Raw genomic sequence first — 27,897 nt, 5'->3', positions numbered from 1 at the left:
TAAAAATACATTTTCATTTTTTCCAGTTATCTTGTTTATTTTGGGTACACATCTTTAAGTGTTTTTGAGACCTGTTAGCACAAGAATATATATATATCCCTTTGTCTGTGTACACTTCAGATTCTCATCTTCAGACGCCCTTTCCTCCAAGAGTTTGAGAGCTCACACTTCCCTTATTGCCTTCTTACTGCCGATATTAGGCATGTACTGCCTAGTTAAGTTCCTTTAAGAATTTACATAGGCCCATGATAAAGAGCACTGAATTGCACTAATTGCTTTTTCTTTTTTTTCCTATCATATACTTTTTTCATTGCTGGCCCTTGATTTTGCTCCCTTCATGGCTCTGTCAGGTCACTCCCCTTTGGCTTATTTTTTTTTTTTTTAATTTCTTTTCAGCATAACAGAATTCATTGTTTTTGCACCACACCCAGTGATCCATGCAATATGTACCCTCCTTAATACCCACCACCTGGCTCCCCTAACCTCCCACCCCCCGCCCCTTCAAAATCCTCAGATTGTTTTTCAGAGTCCATAGTCTCTCATGGTTCACCTCCCCTTCCAATTTCCCTCAACTCCCTTCTCCTCTCTAACTCTCTATGTCCTCCATGTTATTTGTTATGCTCCACAAATAAGTGAAACCATATGATACTTGACTCTCTCTGCTTGACTTATTTCACTCAGCATAATCTCTTCCAATCCCATCCATGTTGATACAAAAGTTGGGTATTCATCCTTTCTGATGGAGGCATAATACTCCATAGTGTATGTGGACCACATCTTCCTTATCCATTCGTCCGTTGAAGGGCATCTTGGTTCTTTCCACAGTTTGGCGACCGTGGCCATTGCTGCTATAAACATTGGGGTACAGATGGCCCTTCTTTTCACCACATCTGTATCTTTGGGGTAAATACCCAGTAGTGCAATTGCAGGGTCATAGGGAAGCTCTATTTTTAATTTCTTGAGGAATCTCCACACTGTTCTCCAAAGTGGCTGCACCAACTTGCATTCCCACCAACAGTGGAAGAGGGTTCCCCTTTCTCCACCTCCCCTCCAACACACGTTGTTTCCTGTCTTGCTAATTTTGGCCATTCTAACTGGTGTAAGGTGGTATCTCAATGTGGTTTTAATTTGAATCTCCCTGATGGCTAGTGATGATGAACATTTCTTCATGTGTCTGTTAGCCATTTGTATGTCTTCATTGGAGAAGTGTCTGTTCATGTCTTCTGCCCATTTTTTGAAATGATTATCTGTTTTGTGTGTGTTGAGTTTGCAGATCTCCCCTGTTTCATCTCGTTCAGTGTCCCGGTTATGTATCTGTCTCCTCCCAAGTGAGTGATGCTTTAGGTGGTCTCGTAGGTAGTATTTTCTGGTTGACCTTATTCTGGCACCTCCTATTGATTTTCCTTGAAATTAAATGTCCTTACAAACAACTTGCTGCTCAGGCAGCAATAGGATGGGAATAGGTTCCATCCCAGTATCTCTCTTTATGGCCAATCCTAAGTGCTCTTCACAATCTGGATAAAAGAATGGGACAGTTGGGGCACCTGGGTGGCTCGGTGGGTTAAAGCCTCTGCTTTCGGCTCAGGTCATGATCCCAGGGTTCTGGGATTGAGCCCCGCATCGGGCTCTCTGCTCAGTGGGGAGCCTGCTTTCCTTCCTCTCTCTCTGCCTGCCTCTCTGCCTACTTGTGATCTCTGTCAAGTAAAAAAAAAAAAAGATTGGACAATTAATTTTGATCAGACTGCTTTACTCAGCCTCCTTTCTTAATAAGACCTGCAGGGGTTCTTTTCACTCAGGACATTAGAAAAGCAATTAATTGGGAAGAAATTAACATACATTATGGAATAACTACATGCTATCACTAAAAGAGTAATGTATGGGGGCGCCTGGGTGGCTCAGTGGGTTAAGCCGCTGCCTTTGGCTCAGGTCATGATCTCAGGGTCCTGGGATCGGGTCCTGGGATCGAGTGCCGCATTGGGCTCTTTGCTCAGCAGGGAGCCTGCTTCCCTCTCTCCCTCTCCGCCTGCCTCTTTGTCTACTTGTGATCTCTCTCTGTCAAATAAATAAATAAAATCTTTAAAAAAAAAAGAGTAATGTATGCCATAACACATACAGAGTAAATTACAAAAAAAGATAAATAAAAGTCACTACTAAAATGTTGTTCTACAGTGAACTACTCACTAGAGTAGTGTTGAAACACTTGATCTGGCATGTCTAAGTTCATGTCTATCTGATAATGGCTATGCATTTCAGGTACCACCCTTTGCTATTTCAAATTCTGGACTGTTTCAATCTACTCATTTTGTTTTGTTATAACTAAAATATTAACTACCTGAAGGTTATCAATTTGTCTGCATATGATGATGTGAAATTCACTGTGGAAAGTCCTGAAATTTACAGTCTTAAGTACATAAACTTCATCAACCATATTTCTAATATCCTAGCATTTAAGTTGCTACTTATTGTACAAGACAGGAGAATTGATATTCTTCTAATGGAATATATTAGTATATTCTACACAATACCTATTAATCCTACACTGGAATGAACTTTACATTCTTCTGCAAGTTTAAATGAAAGAAATGTTTTGTAAGATTAGTACTTTTGGGAAGGTTTCCCTCCATTAGTGTGAAGTCCTTCCTTCCATGTTTAGTTTTCTGTATCTTCAAGGTTTGAAGCACCTCCACTGACCACCAAAGTTCAAAGTAGTTCAAGTGGCCGACCTCGTCGCGCAACGGTAGCGCGTCTGACTCCAAAGTAGTTCAAGTAGTAAGGGTTCAAAGCAGTAAGTTCAAAGTAGTAAGGTGACAAAACATTCTCTTGCAAATTTTTTTTTGTTTTCTTTTCTACTTTTATTTTTATTGCAGTAGGGTATTTAATATGAGATCTGCACTTTCAACAGATTTTTAAGTGTACAATATAATGGTGTTAACTATAGGCACAATATTGTAAACCATATCTCTAAAATAAATTTATCTTGTGTAACTGAAACTTGATACTCGTTGAATAATAACTCTGCATTCTTATCTCCCCTTGGGCCCTGGCAACCACTATTTTATTCTTTGCTTTGATGACTTGACTATCCTAGATACCTATATAAGTGGAATTGGGCAATATTTATCCTTCTGTAACTAGCTTATTTAACTTATTTAACATAATGTCCTCCAAGTCCACCCAGGTTTTTGCATATTTCAGAATTTTCTTCTTTCTAAGACTGAATGATATTCCATTGTCTGTATATAACACATTTTCTTTATTCATTCATATGCCAGTGAGCAATTAGGCTCTTTCTACATTTAGTTGTTGTGCAGGACACTGCAATAAACAGGGCTAATATCACTTTGAGATCTTGATTTTGATTCTTTCAGATAAATAACCAGATGTGGGGATGCTAGATCATGTGGTAGTTGTATTTTTAATCTTTTGAGGAACTTTCATCCTGTTTCCACAGTAGCTGCACCATAATTTATATGCTATACAACACAAGTATGCAGAAAATCTATACTTACCTGAAAAAAACAAAAACAAAAACAAAAACATATCCTAAAATTTATTTGAGTGAAGGTATTATCATAGTTACAGAGACCTTTTATTTACCAGGGTACTAAGGAGAAGAAAATGATATGCCTGGGTCAGGGATCATTTCTAAGATCAGAGGAAAGCAGTCATCTGTGAACCTAGCTACATAATGAGACAGTTTGTTCAAAAATCAGGGCTGCATCTCAGGAATGAAGGTTTGTCCTTTAAGGAAGGATGGAAAGATACCATATAGCCAAAGAAAGTATCATCACCCCAGAATTATTCTATGGAAATTCTATATAGCAAAGTGTTTCTCAGTAACTCCAAATTAGAGAAGCTACTTCAAAATAGAAGTAGCTTGTAAGAATGAAGTAAACTTAATCATCTGTCTCTTCCCTTATAGTCTAGAAAGGCTAATGATCTAGATTCTCAGATGCAATTTGGCAAGGCAGAAGGTGTAGAGTAGATAAAAACAAAGGATTTTAATCTCTTCTCTCATACGTGCACTGCTTTTGAGAACATTTTAAATGAAAAGGGAAAATATAAAGATAATCAATACTCCATTAGGGCTCCTTCATCTTGTTATATATTACATCACAAACTAAATGACCATTAAATTGACTTGACTAAGAAGACAATGCATTACTTTAAAAGATCTTGTGCATGTAACTCTTCATCTGAACAACCAAGATAAATGAGCTAAAATATTTTTTAGACCCATATAATCTGTATTTAGTGTTAATCTTTAGATTCCCCGAAAATGTACAGTTCTCAACGCTAACCCAAACTTTGGATTTTTAGCAGTAATCAATATTATCATTTAGGAAAATGAAGATTCCTCTACAAATTTCGATTTGGGCCTGTTTTATAATAACCAGAAAATCCTGGAGTTTAGATTTGCCAGATAAAATACAGGACACCCAATTAAATTTGAATTTTAGTACTTCCTGGAAGTACTAATTTCATGCAATTTGGGACATACACTAAAAAAAAAAATCATTCATTTTATTTTATTTTATTTTAATTTATTTTTTCAGTGAAAGATCATTTATTGTTTTTTTGAAATTCAAGTTTAACTGGATGTCCTGTATTTTTATTTGCTAAATCTAGCAGCCCTATTGAAGTTACTAGTATGTATCCCAGATTAATGAATCCAAAATTTGCAAAACATAGCCTTGCAAAACACGGACAATGCAGGACCATGAAAAGGAATGGGTCTAATTTGCATCCTAAAATGTAGCTCAGCCTAAATTAACCATATGTGGAAAAGTAAGTCCTGCCGATCCCAGTTTTACATACAGGTGATACATGCAGTGGCCAGGCCAGGGATTGCCAACCACATTTGCTTCTCAAGACTAATTAGGATTTAATGATGATAGCTACAGTCTTCATTTTTCACTCCAGTCTCCACCACAAGGCAGACTACAATAAGAGAGGCAAAGGAAATTAGAGCAAAATCGAGAAGTAGGTGTACCTATCAAACTACATCAGTTCAGCTTGAAACCAATTGTTTTTTTCTGTATTTTACCATGCCGGATAAAGTGGAAACTACCTTAATGCTCATAGCAGCTGGAGAGTTTTCAATGGGGATTTTAGGGAATGTATTCATTGGATTGGTAAACTGCATGGGCTGGATCAAGAATAGGAAGATCACCTCCATTGATTTAATCCTCACAAGTCTGGCCATATCCAGAATTTGTCTATTATGTATAATACTATTAGATTGTTTCATATTGGTGCTGTATCCTGATGTGTATACTGCCGGTAAACAAATGAGAATTATTGACTTCTTCTGGACACTAACCAACCATTTAAGTGTCTGGTTTGCCACCTGCCTCAGCATTTTCTATTTCCTCAAGATTGCAAACTTTTACCATCCCCTTTTCCTCTGGATGAAGTGGAGAATTGACAGCATGATTCCTAGGATCCTGCTGGGGTGCTTGGCCCTCTCTGTGTTTATTAGCCTTGTTGTGACTGAGAACTTGAATGATGATTTCAGGTGTTGTGTTAAGACAAAGAAGAAAGCAAACGTAACTGTGAGATGCAGAGTAAATAAAGCTCAGTATGCTTCCATCAAGATTTGCCTCAACCTGTTAACGCTCCTCCCTTTTTCTGTATCCCTGATCTCATTTCTCCTCTTGATCCTCTCCCTCTGGAGACATAACAGGCAGATGAAGGTCAGTGCCACCGGCTGCAGAGACTTCAACGTAGAAGCCCACGTGGGAGCCATGAAAGCTGTCATCTCCTTTCTCCTTCTTTTCATTGCCTACTATTTGGCCTTTCTCGTAGCTACCTCTAGCTACTTTATGCCAGAGACTGAATTAGCAGTGATCATTGGTGAGTTAATAGCTCTAATCTATCCCTCAAGCCATTCATTTATCCTAATTCTGGGGAGCAATAAACTAAGACAGGCATCATTAACAGTGCTATGGAAAGTAGAGTATATTCTAAACAGAAGAAATTTCTAACACCATGAACAGATCTGAAGGCCCAACTATCATTTACTAGGACGAAAGAAGACGTGATGTTTCTTAGTTGTCTTTGGTTCTTGCATTAATGTTGGTTTCATATGGTTAATTGTGCTTAAATGTATTTAGTATATCTATAATTGTAACTTAGGAAATCTCATGTAGATCTGATTTTGCCTCTTTCTCTTAGTCTCTTTCTTCTCTCTCTCTCTCTCTCCCTCCTTTCAGAGTTTTTTCTTTAAACATGTTTTGGAACATATAAAAGTTAATATCTTAATATTAACTGTCAGAGGAGAGAATATTTTCATAGTTAGTTCTAAATCATTTCTCTAGATGCAAAATTGTACAACTAATTCAGAACAACTGTAATAGTATCTAGTTGTTATTTGCATCCCTATGAAAAGCAGCTCACTCATCCCCATGGTCCTAGTTAGGTTTTCTCCACAGACCATCCAACTAGACTCCACCTTTGAAAAAAGTTCAATATGGTGACAGTTCTTAATCAAATGTTATGCAATTGTGTGAATGTGGCAGAAAATAACACTGATTATAATCATGGTTTAAATATGTATTGTAATTGAAGTAAATATTGTCACAAGTTCAAAAATTATTTTGGGACAATTGATCAATGAAAGAAAGATACTCTGTAAGTGTGAGAGAAGGAGAGTTTATATAGAAACTTTCTATAAAACAAAGTTGGCTAAAGAAGGAACTTATTGATTGATTATTGAAGTACTTTTCTCCACAAAAGAACATACAAGTTTGCTTTTAGCAGACAAAGACTGTACCAGACACTGATTGTCAAGATACCCTTATAAGATAAGACCTTCAATCAAAAACTAATGCATTGAAATGATAAAATGTCAAAACTGTCAAAGAAGACATTGATTCAGTACAGATCACTACTACATGCCAAGAGAATGCTATTTGGATTATACATATATTATCTATGAAATAACTCTTTGGGAAATTCCAGAAAAAGCACATCATTTATGTTGCAGAAAGGATATTTTGGAGTGATTAACTGTGTTACTAACTAGCCTAGAATAGCCATAATCTTTGTGTGGAGAAAAAAATGTTTGTAAATATTCTCATCAATAAATTTGGCAAAAATAAAAATTAATTCTACATTAGTTTCATATGTTAATTTTTCTTATCTGAATCTGAGTGTGCAAGATACATGTTGATTAAAAGGATAAGTTTTAAAAGATTTATATTGAGTCCTTTGTAAGTTAAAGAAACAGCAGAAAATTAGATGCATATACTGAAGCTTACATTCTTTTCAATATAGTCTTAAAGAATACCTGTCCCACCTCCCACATATGCAGAGACCAATATATTTGGATTTATTAGGCATGGGAATGAAAAATAAAAAAACCCTGGGGACTAAGGGAATCTTGGAAAATCCATGTTTGATGTTTTCATGTTGTAGTCTTGAGAATTTTGATCATTTACTTACATTAGAAACATTAACACCTTAACATTCAACTTGTCTGTAAACAGCAGCCAGGCAAAGAATACTAACATGGAAAGAGAAGCTGGGGGCACCTGGGTGACTCAGTGGGTTGGGGCCTCTGCCTTCGGCTCAGGTCATGATCCTGGGGTCTTGGGATCAAGCCCCGCATCGGGCTCTCTGCTCGGCAGGGAGCTTGCTTCCTCTCTCTCTGCCTGCCTCTCTGCCTACTTGTGATCTCTGTCAAATAAATAAATTAATTAATTAATTTAAAAAAAAAAAAAAGGAAAGAGAAGCTGTATTAGAAATCTCTTATTGTACATAATCCTACTTACTGACATATCTAGGATGAAAGTGAGGTAACCAAATGGTTTATCTTCTGAGATTATATTAATTCTGAGGAATTAGGCAACGATGATAACCTAGGGTTGAAAGAAGACTTGTATTATTCTTTTACTCTGTTTGGAGTAGAGTTTTTTAGGCTTACTCTAAGAGAATGTAGCAAACAGTTTACAGAGAATGCAGGCAAGTTCCTTCTTGTTTTTATTCCTTGTTTAATAAGTACACATCCACTCACAAATTGAATATCTGAGTGTTATACATGATATTGCATACTGTAAATACAGATGAAATGTGACAAAATCCAAAAACATGGTGGAAGACAGATAATGATCATGTAAACAAACTCAGAGTTATAAGTCATGATTGATACAGCTTAGAATAACTGGAGAAGAGGAAGAGCTTTATAGACTATAGTTAGAATAGACCTACCTGAGAAACAGATTTCAAACTAAAATTTGAATCACAAATACAATCCAGCCATGGGCCATCCTGGACAAATAAATCTCCCAAAAAGATGGCACTGCAAGTGCCCATACCCCCAGAAGCAAGTGTTTGAAAAGAGAAATAAGATCTGAGTGACCAGAGCATGGTGATGAAGTAGAGACTAGCAAGATCATAAAAAAGCCTTTTAGGGGCACCTGGGTGGCTCAGTGGGTTAAAGCCTCTGCCATCGGCTCAGGTCATAATCCCAGGGTCCTGGGATTGAGCCCAGCATGGGACTCTCTACTCAGCAGGAAGCCTGCTTCCTCCTCTCTCTGCCTACCTGTGATCTTTGCCTACCTTTGCCTACCTCTCTGCCTACTTGTGATCTCTGTCAAATAAATAAATAAATAAAATCTTTTTTAAAAAAAGCCTTTTAAGTAATGAGAGGGAATTTAGATTTAAGTGCCATGAGAAAACATCAGAAGAATTGAAACCACACGAAACACAATTTGATTTATATGTAGATTTAAATTTACTTTGGATATAAGAAGAATGGAAGCACTATGTACTATGTGTTGGAATGGGCAGGAGGACAATAAAGGGGACCAGCTAATAAGTTATAGTGTAGTAAGTGGTCCCTATGAGAAATCACAGCTGCTCAGATTTGGATGGTGGTAATAAAGTTAGAACATTTTTTTTCAAGATTTATTTATTTATTTGAGGAGGGGGAGGCAGAAGGAGAGAGAGTATCCAAGCAGACTTCTGCTGTGCATTGAACATGTAGCAGGGCTCAATCTCACAATCCATGAGACCATGACTAAGCCAAAACCAAGAATCACACAGTTAAACAAATGAGCCCCCCAGGCACCACTAGAATTAGGACATTTTAAAAAGACGAATTCTGTATATTGTATAGGTAAAGCTGATAGGTCTTATTACTCAATTAGATAAAGCGAAGGAATTGAAGAAGAAGAAGATTCAAAAAATATTTACATCATTTTACTTTAACAATTCCGACTATAGAGCTACCTAAGATTGAGTGGAAAATGTTAAGGGGGTTGGGAGAACAAAAATCAAAAATTCTTTTTTTTTTAACATGTTAAGTTTAGAAGATCTAGGAAATAACCAGGTGGAAATGTCAAATAGATAACTGAGTATATGAATCTTTCACTAAGGATTGAAATAAGAGATTTATATTTGGGAGTCATCAACATAAAAAAAAGGATTACCTAAAAACTTTCTAGAGAAGTGACAGTAGATTTGAACCCTGAGATATTCAAATCTTTAGAAGGTAAATTGGAGAGAGGCCACAGCAAAAGAAAAAAGTAGAGCCTATAGGAAGGTAAGAAAAAAGCAATGAAATGTCTGGTTGACTGGAAATAAGAGATGTCATTGTGTTAGGCAGAGGGGGAGATCAGCTTTCAAATGCTGCTGAGGAAAACAGTGAAATTGATATAACAAAAAAACTGGATCTTGCAACACAGATGTAATCGATGACCCAACAAGGGCAATGTTTGTGAGGTATTGGGGCAGAAGCTGGGTTCGGGGTAATGAATTAAGAGAAAGCAGAGCGATGGGAAATGCATCATTTCCTAATGAGTTTTGTTATTAAGGATAGTAGAGAACGGAGCATGGTTTTGTTTTGTTTTGTTTTCCATTGGTTTTGTTTTTCAGTGGGATGATACAGTGAGTGCATGCAAACTGAGACAACTCAAAGAGAGGAGGATAATAATATAGGAGAGGGATAGTAATAGCTGGAGCAATTATGTTACAATAATTATCTGTGACATTAAACAGTGGAACCCTCATACCTGAAAGAGGGACATTTAGGTGGGTGAACCTGAAACTATGAAACCATTAAATTTCCTGGAACCTCCAGGGCCACCAAGAGCAAACCCCTACAACCTACAAGGACAGGAGAGCCATTGCACTTCTGAAAACTGTTCAATTAACTCAATGTGAAGGAAAGAAACACTTATTCTCCTCAAGATATGCCCTACGACTCCTCATTTCTTCAAGACAAAGTATCAACACAGCCCAATATGGTAAGTACAATTTTCATTCTAAAAAAACCAGAAACAAACAAACAAATGAAAAAAAAAAAAAACAAGCTAATACTCTCACATACTGCTAATAAATCAGCAGAAATAAGAAAACATGCTGGAGATGGGTCTTGAGGGTGATGGATCAAAAGGTTCTCTATATTTAGGCTGAGTATGGAGAATTTATGGAACCAGGGGCCCTCAATAATGACTTAGGGCTCATATTCTGGCAAGGGCACATAAATCCAGCCCTAATATGCTGTTGGAAGAGCTCCATGAATGTTGGACACAATGCTGGCCTCATATACAAGGTAGACTTGCTGCAATTCCCTTGATATAGAATTAAAAAGGATCAAACAGTTCAGGGAGATGGTAAGATATCTTCTTCCCTGAGGCAACCATAAATGCTCTGCTGAGGGGAACACCCGCATCACTGAAAGCCAATGACGGCCTGTCGTCTGTAGGCCAGAGCTGGCTGATGGGAGAAGCTGCCAGGAACCTGGGTTCCAGGTTTCCATGAGAACACTGGAATTGTCTCTGGGAGCACTGAACTATCATCAGCATCTTGAGCAACAAGGCCAGCCAGAGTGCTAGTCACCGTATACTCAGCTGGACGAATCTGTGGTCAATGTTAAGGAAAATGGTGAACCTAGGATTTCTGAGAGACAGTTGAGTAAGGTGCTTCTTGCACTAGGCAGGAAAAAAAAATGCTAAGAAGCTTTTGTAATAGAGAAACACTATTGCTTCTCAAGCTTCCAACTCTCAGTCACTTCACCTTACTGACTGAAGAGAGGCTGGATCTTACCGAGGAACAACCTTGCCAGGTTTTCATGGTACACGTTTTCCAAATTCCATCCTGCCCAAAGAGAATTGCACTCACTTGACAGAGTCATGGTGAACTGGAGAAAAAATGTCAGTTAGCTATGTAGAGAGATTTTCAATAGCAGATATGACTGGACAGTAACAACTGAACAAAAGCAATGCCATCATGAGCTTCCCGGGGGAGTGGGAGTCTAGGTGGGACAAATCCTTCAGTGGCTCCTGTGGGTCCACACACCCACCCTGAAGTTATCTACTGTATTCTCAAGAATAAAATTGGGATAGATGTTCTTAGCATCTGTCAGGATGCAGACGGGACATTTCTTAAGTTTTGGGTAAAGATCAGAGCTGGGACTACTACCCTGCTTGAATGATAAAGAGAAAGCTTCTAATTTTTTCTTGAGTCTTCACCCCAGTGACTTCCCAATGATTCAACCTCCAGGTTTATATGGCTTCATATATTTTTCACTGTGAAATGTATCCAACTACATAGATAAGATAGTCACATTTCTTCAGAAATCATATGGCAAGCCTATGAGGGTACTGAGATTGCCAGCAGGCAGAGATGAATTTTGCTTCCAAAGAGGAGGTCAGTTCTAGGACTGATTTCAGAAGTGAACGTGGCAGGTGGTGTGGGAATTAACAGAATTAAACATGTTTCCATTGTGTCTGTTTTCCTGACCTGTAAATTCTTCACTGGTGCTAGTACTAAGAGCAAACTACTTATACTCTTGCTAGAAATGTTCACTAGAACCTTCTTTATCCTCACCGAATTTTATTGTCCACCTTTGGGGGCCACTGGCATTCACATGCATGAGTGTCCACAGGTGTCATCCAATTTGGACACTCAGAGAAACAAGAACCTCAAGGTAAAGCACAGTTCCTAGGCTATCTCTACGGAGCCCACCACCTGAGGGACGTTCCCTGTCAAATCTCTTTCTGCTGCTCTTCACTCAGATGCTTCTGAGGTAGATGGAAAAAATGTATTGTCATTAGTCCAAGTATCTTCCTTCGAGGAAAAATTCTCACTGGATTCTTTGGCTAGAGTCGCTGTAACAAAGGACTACAAAGTGATTGGCTTAAACGACAGAAATTTATTTCCTCACAGTTCTGGACACTAGAAGTCTAAGAACAAGCTGTTGATGCAGTCTGAGGGCTCTCAGGAAGAAGCTCTTCCAGGCTTCTCTCTTAGCTTCTGTTGGTTTCCTAGCAGTCTTTGGTGCTCCTTAGTTTCTGCCACATTGCCCTAATCTCTGCCTTGAGCATCACTTGCCCTTCTCCCTGTGCACATCTGTGTGTCCTCATTTTCCCTATTTATTTCTATATTCTTATGGTCCCTTTTCTCTCTTTTGAAAAATGTGGAATGACATACTCATGACATACAATATTACATGAGTTCCAGGTGGACAACATAGTGATTCAACATTTATATACACTATGAAGGATCACCTGGAAAAGTCGACCTACCACCTATCAAGAAGAAAATTGTTAGGTAGTATCAACTGTATTCCTGCATTCCTTCTGTGTAGGTCATATCCCTGTGTTTTATTGATTTTATAAATATATGTTTGTACCTTTTCATCTACTTGTTCATCCTGTTTTGCCCAACCTCCCAAACCCTGCCTTCTGACAACTGGATAATTAGTTCTCTGTATCTATTAGTGTGTATCTGTTTTGTTTTGTTGTCTCATTTGTTTTGGTTTTTAGCTTCCCCATGGGTATGAAATCACACGGAATTTGTCTTTCTCTGATTTATTTCACTTAGCATTCTACTCTCTAGACCTGTGTGTATTGTCCCAAAGGGCAAGGTTTCCTTCTTCTTCATCGCGATTAGTATTCCATTATGTCTACACACCACATCTTCTTGATTCGTTCATCTCTCCATGGATCCTTAGGCTGCTTCCATATTGTGGCTCTTGTAAATAATGCTGCAATGAACAATAGGGGTGCATGTGTCTTTTCAACGTAGAGTTTTCCTTCTCTTTGGAGAAATACCCAGCAGTGGGCCTGCTGGATTCTTTTGTAGTCCTAGTTTTCAGTTTTTGAGGAATCTCCATACTGTTTCTTATAGTGGCTGCACCAGTTTGCATTCCCACCAACAGTGCACAGTGTTCCATTTCCCACACACCTTCACCTCATACTATGACACACATATATTGAATGACTACCAGAAATCATAGGAGTTCACAAAGTACCTTTCTCTGCATTTAAGCTCAGAAAAGGGCATGCATATCTGTAATCAGAACTTGGCCACCACCCTTACTGGTCTCACGAAGACACATTTTTGGCTTGGTAATATTGGTGGTGGTTAAGTCCTCACGAAATTATGAAAATCTGTGCTGTGGAAACTTGTATGCTAGAAAACATGTGGATCCCACTCAGGGCTTTGGATCTCCCAACCTGTCCATTCCTGTCCCGTGACTAAGAACCATGGCCCTGGAAGGAAAACAAGAACCAGCTTTCATGCTGATGACTTTATTGATGATTTGAAGTCGGGGAAAGGAAAGGCCACATTTCCACCACTGAACAGTCAGTCCATGGTCACCAGTTGATGTCTATCCATTTCTAAATGAAGAGAAGAATTTTAGACAGACATATTAATTTGGCTTGGACATGATCTATGTCCGTATTTCTACTAGTAGGTAGTAGAAGACAGTATAAAACATCATATTAAGAGAGAGAGAAGAAGAAGCAGCTGTGAGAGGAGGAGGCCAGGAGAGAGTAGAGAGAAGGGAAGAGAGGAGAGAAGAGGAAGGGCGTGGGGAGGTAGAACTTGGGAAAGCTGTAGGCTAATACAAGTATGAGGGAGTCAAAGAAAGAAATGAAGGAAGGAAGGAAGGAATACAAAGAAAGGAAGGAAGGAAGAAAGCAAGCAAGCAGCAAGCGAGCTCAGAGTGGAAGGAACACTTGCTCTGCTAACGAAGACTGTTCTATGGGTAAGGTTGAGGCAAGGAGAATTGCGGCAAGATGTTTAAGAGAGATTAAAATCAAGGTTTCAATGAGCCAAAGAACAGAAAGAAGAATTAGGAATTGAAAAGGGGAAATTCAGGAGATCAGTGAATAAGAATGCACTTCATACCTAGAGAATCACTGGAGGACCTCCTTAGTAGGGTTACTTTGTCACTGGCCACGGGGGTGACCATGCTGGTCATCTCTTCCCTGCTGGTCTCCCTGGGCACCTGGGCCATGTTGGCCACCTGGTTCTTGCTGGCCAGCTGGTCCTCGTTGGCCACCGGGACGACCTTGGTTACCTGGACCTTGCTGGCCAGCTGGTCCTTGTTGGCCACCGGGATGACCTTGGTTACCTGGACCTTGCTGGCCAGCTGGTCCTTGTTGCCCACCTGGTCCTTGTTGGCCACCTGGGCCATTTGGGCCACCACTGCCAAATGGGCCTTTCGGGCCTCCCTGGAGACCCTGGTTCTCCCTGGAGACCCTGGTTATGAGGCTTGTTTGGTTGCCCATGGCCTTTCTCTCCAGGTTTGCCTCTCTCATCCTCATTTTCCTCTTGAGATTTGTCTTGTGATTCCTCTGGGTTTTCTTCCAATAATTCATCATCTCCTTGGCAAGAGAACACAAATTCAGCAAGGAAACAGTTAAAAGAAAGATTAGCCACCAACGGATATGATGCAAGTGTGGGATATATGATGGCCTAAATGTAGGTTGAAGGAGTATATTGCTGGTTTCTGTGGTGGTAGGTAATGACCAGGGCCTAGTCCCCAGAAGAGAAGGGGCAGAGAGATCCTGGCCTCCTGGCAGTGCATGGACCTAGCTGAGCGAGTTTTTGCCCACTGGTCATTTACTCTGCCTCTTCGGGTGCTTCTGCCTATTCTATATTGCCATCTACTCTGAAGTTGACGTGATATAGTCAAGTTCAGATTATATCAAATCATCTGTAATCACCAGATATCTCATGATATCTGAGAGAAACCACCAGACAATTTCACTGTATCTACCTGCATCTGTGCAGGATATTTTGACACGAATCTATTGAATGAGGGGGAAATTCCAGCTACCCTGCTTGTTGCAGTGCTACAGCAAATCATACAACACCCACTCTCCCCTTTCTGCTATCCTCCCCCACCAACGGTGAAGTCTGTGGCAAACAGGAGGTGTAAATAAAGCCTACCCTGTATTGTGTCTTTTTTGACAAATTTCTGGTACTTATGCTTGAGTACAGGCCCTCACCATCTCTATCTCTCTGTTTTGAAGATTTTATTTTTAAGTAATCTCTACACCCCACATGGGCCTCAAATTCACAGCTGTGAGATCCAGAATCCGAGCTGTACCAACTGAGCCAGACTTCCCCTCCCCAATCTACAAAGATTTTATTTTTAAGTAATCCCTCATCATCTCTTGCATCCACTTTCATTCATTCCTTCCTCATCTCCTGGCTGTTGCTCTTATAATCATTCTCTTCAGGTTTCAACACTTATTTTATGGACTGCCCATGTGCTAAATTGTACCTTTTGTCAGATGTTAAGACGGCAAGCTTAACAGACACAGTCTATGCTGTCAGACTCCTTACTCCTGATTGTTGTCAGACCCACAAATAAATTGGTGTGTCACTTTCTTTTTCAAAAAGCTCTCTGTTGCCCATAGAATAAATTACACCTTCACTTTGCTGTCTCTAAATTCCTGCACAATATGAAACAAGCCCATGTCTTCAACACTATCTTTGTATAGTCACTTCTACCTTACTGATTATTCCATTTTCCTGGATGAGTGAAAACTGTATTGGATAGATTTAGCTTTACATTTCACTCTGCTGTCCCCCATGCCTCCACTCTCCAGGGTCCAGATCACAGGGAATCTTCTGTATGAGGCTTCCCCTTTTCTCCCCTGTTCTGAGCTTCTATGATACCTTATTTTGCCACATTTGGGACAGCAATCTTTGTTATGTCCAAGTCAAATCTTCCCTTAGATCCTGTGTTCCTTAAAGATAGGAACCATGTTTCATTTACTTTTGCATCCTCGATACCAAGCATGGGATCCTGACATGGTTACTGCGAAGTATTAGATTTTATTGACTCAATGCTGGGGTAGAGCATGTGGATAATCTAAGCCCTCTTTGAGGAATCCTCCAATAGGTGTGCCCTTACAAAGACAAGTAAGGCAAGTAACTGAAGCAAGAAAAAATCAGAAGGAAAGCAGTGACCACACTGTCTAGATCTGAGAGAACTCTTAAATCCAAAGCAATTCATTGCCCCCGCTCAACTTTTTTTCTTCCTTTTGTCTTTTGCACTCCTCCTGCACTGTGGAACTAATAAGAGTAAACAATAGAGTAGGATGGGGGCACCTGGGTGGCTCAGTGGGTTAAAGCCTCTGCCTTCAGCTCAGGTCATGATCTCAGGGTCCTGGGATCAAGCCCCGCATCAGGTTCTCTGCTCAGTGGGGAGCCTGCTTCCTCCTCTCTCTCTCTGCCTGCCTCTCTGCTTACTTATGATCTCTCTCTGTCAAATAAATAAATAAATGAATAAAATCTTTTAAAAAAATAAAAAAAACAATAGAGTAGGATGGTTGAAAAAGAAAATTTTAAAGCTTAAGCATGATTTTTTTTTTTTAAGTACAAAAATCATGGAAATTTTGGAGTATATCTAGGACCCAGAGATTTCTTGAATCCATTTAGAAAAAGTCTAAATAAGTTGACTGAATTAGAAATAACTCACCTAATAATTGGGGTGTCTGCTCTTCCTCTTGAGGGGCTTCTGCAAAGAAAAAGCAAAAAAAAATAAAAATGCAATACATCGTAACCCAAACTGAAGGGCCCTTGACAAGCTAGGAACTGGGGAAAATCCTTAAACTTATAAAGGTTTTCCCGAAGCAACACAATTTTCAGTTGACTTTTGCTCAACGTTGTCATTTCTTTGGTGGTATGGCTTATCATCGATTAGCTCCCCCATGGTGTCTGGTCTTTTCTTCATCCTCTCTTCTATAACATTCCCACCCACACTGTTCAAATGAACTTCAGTTTTTTCCATCTGAAGAGTGTCCAATGACTCCTGGCTTCACATTTCCCCTGCTCTGAGGAAAAGTATCCTTTCCAACCATATCAAGGCTTTCATACCAAAGGCATTAAGCATTAGTGCTGAAATGAGTAAGGTGTAACAGTAAGCTTACTAACTTAACAACTAAGTCCTTGTCTTAAATTACATTGTATCTTCATGATTCAAATTAATTAAAGGTCGAGAGATAATTCCCTTACAGATGGGAGGCATTTGTGTTAGTCAATCATTAGCCCTTGGTTGTAGAAGGATTTAGAGAAAAACTCTTCCTAATGAGTAGGGTGTCTAAGAGAAACCCAAATACTAAGAAGTTTGGGTACAGTGGAGCAACAACATTTCCCAAACTACAACCCCAGTCATGATCACTGGTTCTGAAGCAGAGATGACTGAGTCATATAGTTTTCCCAGTTCTGCATTAGGTGTAAGGAAATGAAGGGCTGCAATGCTTGTAGATGGATTTATGTGACCTCTTGCGAGAGGCAAAGTTGGAGACCTGAAATCATAAAGCTTCCTGGCTACATTAACATGACTTCACTCTTCCAGAAAGCTCTTGGCCAGAAAGAGTAATGTTTCAAAGAGTTACCACTTATTTCAGGACCTTGCCCCAAACTCTTTTAACGAAACATTAATCTGTTCAACTCTTTCATGGCATCAGCTGGTGACTCTCCGAGACTCTTCCCAATACCTCAGTACACTTGCCCCCCCAAATTCTTAAGTCATCAACCTTACTCAATCCTAATAAAGCCCTCCTTCAACCAGACCCCAAAACCTTACTTTTAAAGATCCCAACTTTCCTCTTTCCCCTCAGGGACATTCTCCCTTACCAATGTAGGAATGAACTCAGTCTTGCCTTAATGGCATCATTTTGGTGATATACTGGCGACATGCTACCTTTAACCATATTTTCAGCTTCATTTTACTAGATCAGTTACTCAATACTTTGATAAGTGTTTCTGAAATACTCAGAGAAACAGAGCACTGCCCTGTGTTGAGACTGTCATGCTGCCCTTGGGAAGTAGGTGGTTTAGGGACACAAGTCAAGAAGTTAATTAATTTGGGAACTAGAAGAGATGGGGAGCTAAGAGATTTATGTGTTGAATGGTCTGGATGTCAACTTACAAACATTCAACATCATGAAGACAAGTCAAAGTAATTTCAGATGAAGTAAAAGCTAAAACAGAGGTCACAGGATGGGGCAGAAACATCATGGGGTTTGAAATCAGACAGGGCTGAGTCTGTATTACAGCTTTGTCACTTCCTGATTAGGCACATTGTGTAGAATATTTAAACTCCAGAGCTATGGTTCAGTTGTGAACTGGGAATAAGAATGTCTACTTCAAATTGTTGCAGTGAAGAATTCATGACATGAAACCTATACGAGACCAGGGATAAAATATATTCCATGTCCATGCTATTCAAAAAAGAAAATCTTTTTCTTAGGATTTTACTTTTATTTCCCACCTAACAGTCAAACTACCACAAAATATAGAGCTTGAAGCTCAATTAATTGTATCAAAAACAACTTTGTCTGCTTCAAACTTCATATACCTTTCAGAAAACTCAGAAATGACCATTGTAGAATTTGGAGCCCCAAGTTTGTCTCAGAAGATGGTGACAGGCTAAAAACTCAAATAATCAATCAGAGTGTCATGTATTTAGTATTCCTATTTTCTTGACCAAAGCTGCTTTTATAGAATGACAAACCATTTAGTAAGAATACAAAATTTTGTTTCAAACTGTATTCGTTTGTATTATAAGAGGTCTACTATCTGGATGTTTGCAGTCCTTAAAAGAATTACCTGGATGCTTATTCTATATCTGGAGATTTGGTACCTTTAAGAGAGGCCATCCAACATCTCTCTTTTAAAGAGCCAAAGATCAAAAAAGAATTAATCTTTCTCTTTTTTATAAATAAATTCCTCCATCTTTGCCTGAAATGTTCCATTGCTAGGATTTTCTAGTTTTCCTATAGATGCATGCCTGCCAAATCATTCCCTAACCAGACATAGAAGTGTTTAAAAATAAAAAGAATAGGTAATACAATAGAGAGCGGAATGAATAGTGCCTACTTACTGTCAAAATTTTGATGCAATAAAGACAATTGAATTCAGATTCTCCATATTTTTAAGTGGCCATGTGTTTGATGTCAAGGAAATGAGATATCTAGATGAATTTTAGAATACTCATTTCATTGACATGGCTTTTTCACACAAACAGAGTGAAGAAATGAAAGTCCATATTTCTAGAAAGAGGAAAGTTCCCACCAGGAAGACATGGACTTGAATTGTGAGCCCCGTTGTTCAGATGATATTTGCACTCTGGAAAAGAGACTCTAGGGTTTTCTCCTCTTTTATTCACCTAGTCTCTGAATATAAAGTACTTAGTTTCTGAGAAATCTCAATTCAACCTTCTTCTTTTCCATGAATTTTAACCTCATGCTTGTATGATCCCCCATCTCCCCAACTTACCGTCATTGATGCCCTGAGCAGAGCACAAGTCTACCAAAGCCATGGACAGCAAGAGCAGCAGCATCTTGGTAGAAGTCATGCTGTCTCTGTCTCCCTCTCCTGATGCTGCAGCAAACTCAGACACGCTCCTGTAGAAAACATAAGACAGTGTGATATCACCTTTCAAACCCATGGATTGACACCTCTAACCGATATCTGATTTGCCACTTGGGTCTTTGCCGACATGTTGGGTTCAAGGTGTGGTCAAGCTCGTTACTGGAAGAGCTTAAGTTAGTCAGGTTGTTTAAAAGTTGTTCATTCTCCTCAGCTACTACTTATAAGTATTCCATTTTGTAATACTCACTTCAGAACTGTGGTTCTGTTTCGCTAGCCTATTCCACATTGTTTACACTGCCCAAATCTCAAATATTTCTGGCCTCTTCTCTATAGAATGAGCTAATAAAATCATCAGGAAATCAAAGGCGAAAATACCCAAAACATAATCAATAAAATGAAAGTACAACAAAGGGTCAAGAAAGGCTTATAGAAGTTATCTCACAGGGCTTAAAAAAAATGAAAGCAGCTAAAGCCGTCTTCAGACTTAGACATCAGAATCCAGCCGAGTTCATGATTTCTATGGACTGTGACATTTTAAAACAGAAAATGCCCAGGATAATGAGTGGGATAGAAAACAATAGTATGCAAGGAAGCATTGAGTGAGTTAGGTGTTCATCTTTGAAAGAAAGGCAAATGACTAAGGGTGATAATTGTATTTACCTACGGAGAACCAAGAGTAATTTTGTATGTAAGTTCTAGAAGGAATAAAAATAAAAGAGCTGGTGATTTTAAAAGGAAAATATTTGAAGACAATATAAAATAATTTCTTAGAATTTTTAAAGTTATCTTAGATTTAATTAAAACTTAATTTTAAATTATCTCACAGAAATGTTAATTATCTTAAAGAACCTAAAAATAAGACTCTTGGGATTCTTAAAACTTGAATGAATAGATTGAGTTTTTCAGGGGAAAATCAATTTATCACCAGTTGTGCTCAGACACTGAGTCATTTATAACTAATATGTTAAAAATGTGAAGACCCAAAGGGGTAGAATCATTTGTGTCCAACAAACTCTGCAAAATAGTATCAGGGGAAAAAGATTTCTTCTTTCTTTGGATGAAAATTCAAGAAGTTATATGACTTTTTGGATCACTTTTAGTTAGCTATGAAAATCCAATGATCACTTTGTCATAAAAAGCAGACTCAATTCAATATATTAAAATGTTGAACTCTATGTAATAGACATAGTTTTGATTTTCATGTAAAGTCACAGCTACTTTTCCTCCACCTAGCTAAAGCCATTCATAGACAATTCAGTTGTCTCTTGGCCAGAGAATGTATTGAGCTTCTATTTTTTGCTGGCTTACCTATTCCCCAAGTCAGTGGCAGTTCTTTTTAGACACTTCCTAGGTTGGAGTAAAGGGAGAGGTAATAGAAGAAAGGGAATTGAGAAAGCTTATATTTTCCTGGCATTATAATTAAGCTGCCTCTGTATTCTCTATGCCTGATAGATATTTAAAGGAGACTGTCTGTCATAGGAGTGTATCCATGCCTTCTTTGGAGACCTCTCCATTATTGGTGAAGTGCTCCCTTTAAATCCCTTGATGAGAACAAATGTATCTCATATCTGATTGGTTACTTCCCAGTAGTTCAGTGTCTTTGTCCTTAGAGTCCCTCACTTCTCCAATTGGGGCTATAGGACAGGATCTAAGATGATCCCTCACAGGCTCTGGTTTACGGGCAACACTCACCCATCAATTGCCCTGAAAGTCTCTGGAGTTTAGGATAATCTCCCTTCAGTCAATCCTCCTTCATTCCACCCAAAAGCACTTAGGCTACTGCCAACTTCTAATTCGCATTTTGTATATTTTCTGACTTCACTAAACTCGATATAGACAGATACTTTTTCTGTTCCATTTTATTTTTTTTTAATTTTTAATTTATTTTCAGCGTAACAGTATTCATTGTTTTTGCACCACACCCAGTGCTCCATGCAATCCGTGCCATCTCCAATACCCACCACCTAGTTCCCCCAACCTCTCATCCCCGCCCCTTCAAAACCCTCAGATTGTTTTTCAGAGTCCATAGTCTCTCATGGTTCACCTCCCCTTCCAATTTCCCTCAACTCCCTTCTCCTCTCCATCTCCCCTTATCCTCCATGCTATTTGTTATGCTCCACAAATAAGTGAAACCATATGATAATTGACTCTCTCTGCTTGACTTATTTCACTCAGCATAATTTCTGTTCCATTTTAGATGAGGATCATCCATCTTCTGTTATTATATAGGTTAAGGAGTTCCATCCTAGGCTACACCAATGTCCCCTTAGATTGCCATCTGTCTTAGTCCATTTAGACTGCTCTAACAAAATAAACCATAATCTGGGTGGCTTAACAACAATAGAAATTTGTTCTTACAGTTTTGGAGGCTGAGAATTTTAAGATCAAGCCACCAGCAGATTTGGTGTCTGGTGAGGGACTGCTTCGTGGTCATAGATGGCCGCCTTCTTCCTGTGACTTCATAGGTTGGAAGGGACAAAGAAGTTCTCTGTTTCTCTTCTAAGGGCACCAGTCCTTTCCACGAGGATTCTGTGTTCATGACTTAATCACCTCCCAGAGGTGCCACTTCCTAACACCCTGACATTAAGGATTAGGTTTCAACATACAAATTTTGAGGAACACCAACATTCAGTATATTACACCAACCAAAAAACTCTTGATTCCTCTGACAGAAGATTCCCCTATATTAGGACTTCTCCATGCATAAGACACAAAGAACTCTCAGTCTGTGAATAAGAGTTTTAGACTAGGTGACTTTTTATCATTCTGAGAGGCCACTGACATAAATTTGGAATAATCAACAGTGGTCATAAACTGTCATCTGATTTGTTTATTTATTTTTAAAAAGGTTATGTTTTTATTTATGTTTAATTGAAGTACAATGTTGCATTAGTTTCAAGTATACAACATAGTGATTCAACAAGTCTACACATTGTGCTATGCTCACCATGAATAAAGCTACCATCTGTTCACCTTACAGTGCTATTAGGATGCTACAGACTATATTCCTCATGCTGTAACTTTCATCCCCATGGCTTGTTCATGCCATAACTGCAGCCTGTACCACCCTCTCCCCTTTCCTCCTTTTGCCCATAACCCCACCTCCTTCCCTTTTGGCAATCATAAGATATTTAAATCTTGAAGGGAAGGTTTATGTTGAATCACCAACTTACTCAGAATTCTGATTTTCCAAAAATCAGTTATTTACAAATTTTTCTGCTTAAACACTCACTTACTTGTATATACTTTTCTGAGCAGAAATTTCGTACTGATCACAGCTTTCCAGACTGGTCAACTCTCATGATTGTTAGGGAGAGAGAAAAAGAGGGAGGGAGGAAGGAAGAGATGCAATGTATTTAATAAACAACTTCCACAGATTTTTTTATTTTCCCAGGTGTATCCAAAATGTCTACACAAATTTCTTTATTTCCTTCGTGTTGTCTCCACTGTTTTTGTTTTGCTTCCTACATTACTGAAAAACAGCTCTCCTCAGCAAGAATGTTGGATCATTTTGCTCTAAATAATTTAATTCCTTTATTTGGTGCTTCCCTTTTCTATGGAAGTTCAGCAAAAGACATTCATGGAACCTAGGTGGAAGCTGTCATCAAGATGTGGAGCATAAGGAATAACACGGAAGACATGGGGAGATGGAGAGGAGAAGGGAGTTGGGGGAAATTGGAGGGGGAGGCAAACCATGAGAGACTGTGGGCTCTGAGAATCAAACTGAGGTTTTTGGAGGGACGGGGAGTGGGGGGTTGGGTGAGCCTGGTGGTGGGTATTGTGAAGGGCACGTATTGCATAGAGCACTGGGTGTGGTGCATACACAATGAATTCTGGCACACTGAAAAGAAATTTAAAAAATAAATAAAATTTAAAAAAAAAGACATAAGACCTCTTCCTCTAAAAGAGAAAGGGAAATAAGTGCTGTAGCTAGGTCAGTATGTAACAAAAAGAGAAATCATCAGGCTTAAGCCTTAATGTCACGATATACATTAAGGCTTAAGCCTGATGATTTCTCTTTTTGATACATACTGACCTAGCTACAGCACTTATTTAAGGTCTAGACCTTACAATTGTAAGGTCTAGACCTTACAATTTAGGAAGAAGAAAAAAAAATTGAAGATTACATTTATGCTTTGGAGGAGAAAAATAATTTCTTAAAAGAGGACCAAGGTTTACTCATGGTAAAAAGATTGAGAAATTGGACTACATTAAAATGAAGAATAGTCTAGACTCATCAAAAGATACCTTAAAGAAGTGAAAAAAGAAGACACAAAATGGGAGTAATTTTTGTAGCACTGATATTGAACACTTAGCAACAAGAATATATCATAAACTCTAATGAAGGAATAAGAAAAAAGAAAGTAATGTAATTTAAAAATTAGCAAAAGACACGAAACACATTTCACAGAAGAGGCCAATAAACAAGAAAAGATGCTCAACCTCATTAAGCATCAGGGAAATACATGTAAGACCATAATGAAATGCTAGTTTCCAACCACCAGATACAGATAACACCGAGCTCTTAATGTCACATGCATTTGAAGAACAATACTTCAGAGAGTAATAATTTGGCAGAGATGAGTCGTTTTCAAAAAGTTCAATGTTGGGGCGCCTGGATGGCTCAGTGGGTTAAAGCCTCTGCCTTCGGCTCAGGTCATGATCCCTGGGTCCTGGGATTGAGCCCTGTATCGGGCTCGCTGCTCAGCAGGGAGCCTGCTTCCTCCTCTCTCTCTGCCTGCCTCTCTGCCTGCTTGTGATCTCTCTCTGTCAACTAAATAAATAAAATCTTAAAAAAAAAAAAAAAAGTTCAATGCTACCTCCTTTGGAACCTGTTTTTATGTCCAGTATGTAGGGGGAAGAAACAGAGAAAGAAATAATTCAACGAAGTGTTGAACACTGACCTCTAATTCTCAGATGGGGTGGGATTAATGCTACCTTAGAAAAGGAGGGGAGGGGGTGCCTGGGTGGCTCTGCAGTTTGAGTGACCAACTCTTGGTTTCGGCTCTGGTCATGATCTCACTGTTGTGGGTTCAAGTCCCGCATCCCACTATGGAGTCTGCTTGAGATTCTTGTTCCCCACCCCTCTGCTCCTCCCCCAACCTCTAAAATAGATAAATAAAATCTTTTTTAAAAAGAGAAAAGAAGGGCGCCTGGGTGGCTCAGTGAGTTAGGCCGCTGCCTTCGGCTCAGGTCATGATCTCGGGGTCCTGGGATCAAGTCCCACACCGGGTTCTCTGCTCAGCGGGGAGCCTGCTTCCCTCTCTCTCTCTCTGCCTGCCTCTCTGCCTCCTTGTGATCTCTGCCTGTCAAATAAATAAATAAATAAAATCTTTGAAAAAAAAAGAGAAAAGAAAAAGAGTGGTGCAATAGAGAACAGTGTTTATATACATTTGAAGGAGAGGAAACGTCCCATTTGTTTAAGGAAGGATAAAGAATATTGCTAAAATTAGGGACGCCTGGGTGGCTCAGTCAGTTAAGCCACTGCTTTCCACTCAGGTCACGATCCCAGGATCCTGGGATCGAGTCCCACAGCGTGCTCCTTGCTCAGTGGGGAGCCTGCTTCTCTCTCTGCCTCTGCCTGCCACTTTGCCTGCTTGGGCTCGCTCACTCTCTATCTCTGACTAAATAAATAAACAAAATCTTAAAAAAAAAAAAGAATATTGCTAAAATTATCACCTGCATGAATAAAGTGATTGTATCTGTCCTGTCCATCACTGTATTCTCAGAGCCTAGCATGTTGTGGACATTCAGGAAATGTTAGATGAATGAATGAATGAATGAATGAATGAACATATAAGTGGACAAATATACAAACAAATAAATCAGGTGGGGGATAACCAGAATATTCTTCTAAGATAAGTGGTATAAAAAAGTGGTATAAATTCTAGACTATTCTAACTAAACTACGCTGTTGTTCTATTCAGATATAAAATATGAATCTGGGTAGAAGAATACAAGAGAAAAGCCATGGGAGGCATTTTAAGTCGAAAGCAGAAAAGAACTGCTGAGGGGGTCCAGTTGCCTGATACTTAATGCCGTGGATTGTGGAGGTGGATTGACAATGACAGGGTCACCATAAAAGGATGTGTGTACCTCAGACCACACCTAGAGGCGAGAGAGCTTTTCACAGTACCCGTGTGTCACTGTCTTTTATACAGCGATTCTCAGAACAAGGAGTGGACTTGATCGTTGTTTAGAGTGCAGTTCTGTTCGCCAGAATCAGGTTGACTTGAGTTTTGACTGCCTCTCTCGGTTTGCCTCGAAAGATTGTGTATAAAGACACACACCTGGCTCTTCCTCATTTGCAAAAGAAGAAAAGAAACTGCGAGACTTCTTACCTTCTCTCTGTTTGCGCAAGGATATTAATCAAAGATATGGTCATAGTCCCCTTAATTATGCTCCTGTTAGCTCATTTCTCTGCTTAAGTCACGTGTTAAATATACTGAAAGTACGACACAAGTATATTTGAGGTGTCATGATAAACTGGCTATTAGACTAACACCAACCTGGTCATTATAATATTTTGATATATATGACATAGGTATATATGGAATCCATATTTGGAATGTTTATACATATTTGAAAAATATGTATTTAGAATATTTCTAACCACTTAGAATATACGTGTATATTTGGAATACATATATTTGAAATAAATTAGAGGTAAAAAAATTACATAAGAGGGAAGAATATTACAACTTATGTTTGTCTATTTTAGTAGATTCTTATTACTATTCTACATAAATGTGTTTATATAAACACATAAACACATTTTTTTAGTCCCAGAAGTGTTCCAATGGAGACTTACACAACATATGGTGTAGGAAATTTGAATTGTAGATGATCAACAGATATTTTTAATTCATTTGTTTATTCACTTATTGATTTCTAAGGAATTTTTGTTGAGTGCGTACTGCATACAACAGTCTTGTTAGCGCTGACAATATAGTAGTAAAGAGAACAAAACAAAAGTCCTTTCTTTCATAGGGTGGGTTAGATAGATATAAAAAAAATTCTTAAAATATATGCTGTATTAGACAAAGAATGCTAAAGAGAATAATTAAATAAAAAAGGAAATCCCTAAAAGTTCCTTGAAGTCCAGAGTATTTATTCTTTTACCCTAGTTATAGAAGTATTAATCTTCATAAATCAGCTGTTTTCAGAGGGGTTGCACTCTGCACATCTTGTCTATTCACACTTAGTACCATTCTAGGAGTACCAAACATCTACCAGGACTAATAAGAATAATACTCCTACCTGCAATGAGGTCAGTTATGTTATAGATTTGTTTTCATTAGCATTTAAGTACATTAAAAAAATAAAATAAAATGCAAGTAAATATTATCAGTAATTATTACATGCCAGGAGCCATTCTAAACTTTCATAATGATTCTATGGCACCTTGACACATTACAGTGTCAAATGAAATTTAATCAGAATTTAATGTATCAAAATAGTAATTCTGGTTGTTCATCGTACCATAGGATAGGAAACAAACACTGAACAAAAAAGAAAACAGTTAAAAAATATATATATATATAATTTATATAGATGCAAATATATGTGTGAATACATATATGAATATATGTAAATATATGTAAATATAACTATAATATAGATAAAATTAAATAAAACCAGAATGTTTTATTTAATTTTAAATTCTATATATGCAAATAAGTATAAATATAAAATACATACTTATACATATACACATAAACGATAGTACAATTATCAAAACTAAGACGTTAACTCTGGCATAACACTCTTAACTAAACTACAGACTTTATCCAGATTTTTCTAGAATGTTCCACTAATGTTCATTTTCTGTCCCATGATCCAGTACAAGATTATTCATGGCATTTAGCTGGTCACTTCTTTGTCTCTCCTAATCTATGAGCTCCTTAGTCCTTCTTTGTCTTTCATGATCTGGATACTTTAGAAGAGTATGAGTCAGGTATTTTACAGAATGCCTCCCAATCAGGGTTTGTCTGATGTTTTCTTGATTAGACTGGGATTATGGATGTTTGGAAGGAATACCACAGTGTTCTTCTGCTTGCATCCTATCAGAGAGTACCCGATAGCATTGTCTTTGAAACACTGATGGTATTAATTTGATCAGATGGTTAAGGTGATACCTGCAAGTTTTCACCTCTCTAGAGTTGCTAGTTCTTAGACTCTTAAATGGAGTCTTTGAATGTGACTCAGTATAGGGAGGAAAATAGTTTGTCTAGCCCTAGTGAGTGAGCAAGGATTAATCTTTGT

At 38.5% G+C, this 27,897-nt stretch overlaps 1 protein-coding gene across 1 annotated transcript; it reads left to right on the top strand.

Moving 5' to 3' along the window:
• The first annotated feature begins 5,048 nt into the window (after nt 1-5,048).
• Nucleotides 5,049-5,987, top strand: LOC111141958 (taste 2 receptor member 7). Its single transcript, XM_022494845.1, has one exon. It carries the CDS (start codon nt 5,049-5,051, stop codon nt 5,985-5,987), a length of 939 nt encoding a protein of 312 aa, XP_022350553.1.
• Nucleotides 5,988-27,897: the final 21,910 nt, after the last annotated feature.

The sequence above is a fragment of the Enhydra lutris genome, unplaced genomic scaffold (assembly GCF_002288905.1).
Source record: "Enhydra lutris kenyoni isolate GAN:26980312 unplaced genomic scaffold, ASM228890v2 scaffoldscaffold7, whole genome shotgun sequence".
In the NCBI taxonomy this organism is placed as follows: domain Eukaryota; kingdom Metazoa; phylum Chordata; class Mammalia; order Carnivora; family Mustelidae; genus Enhydra; species Enhydra lutris.
Note: the sequence above shows the minus strand (reverse complement) of the source record. Positions and strands in the feature narration are given on the sequence as shown.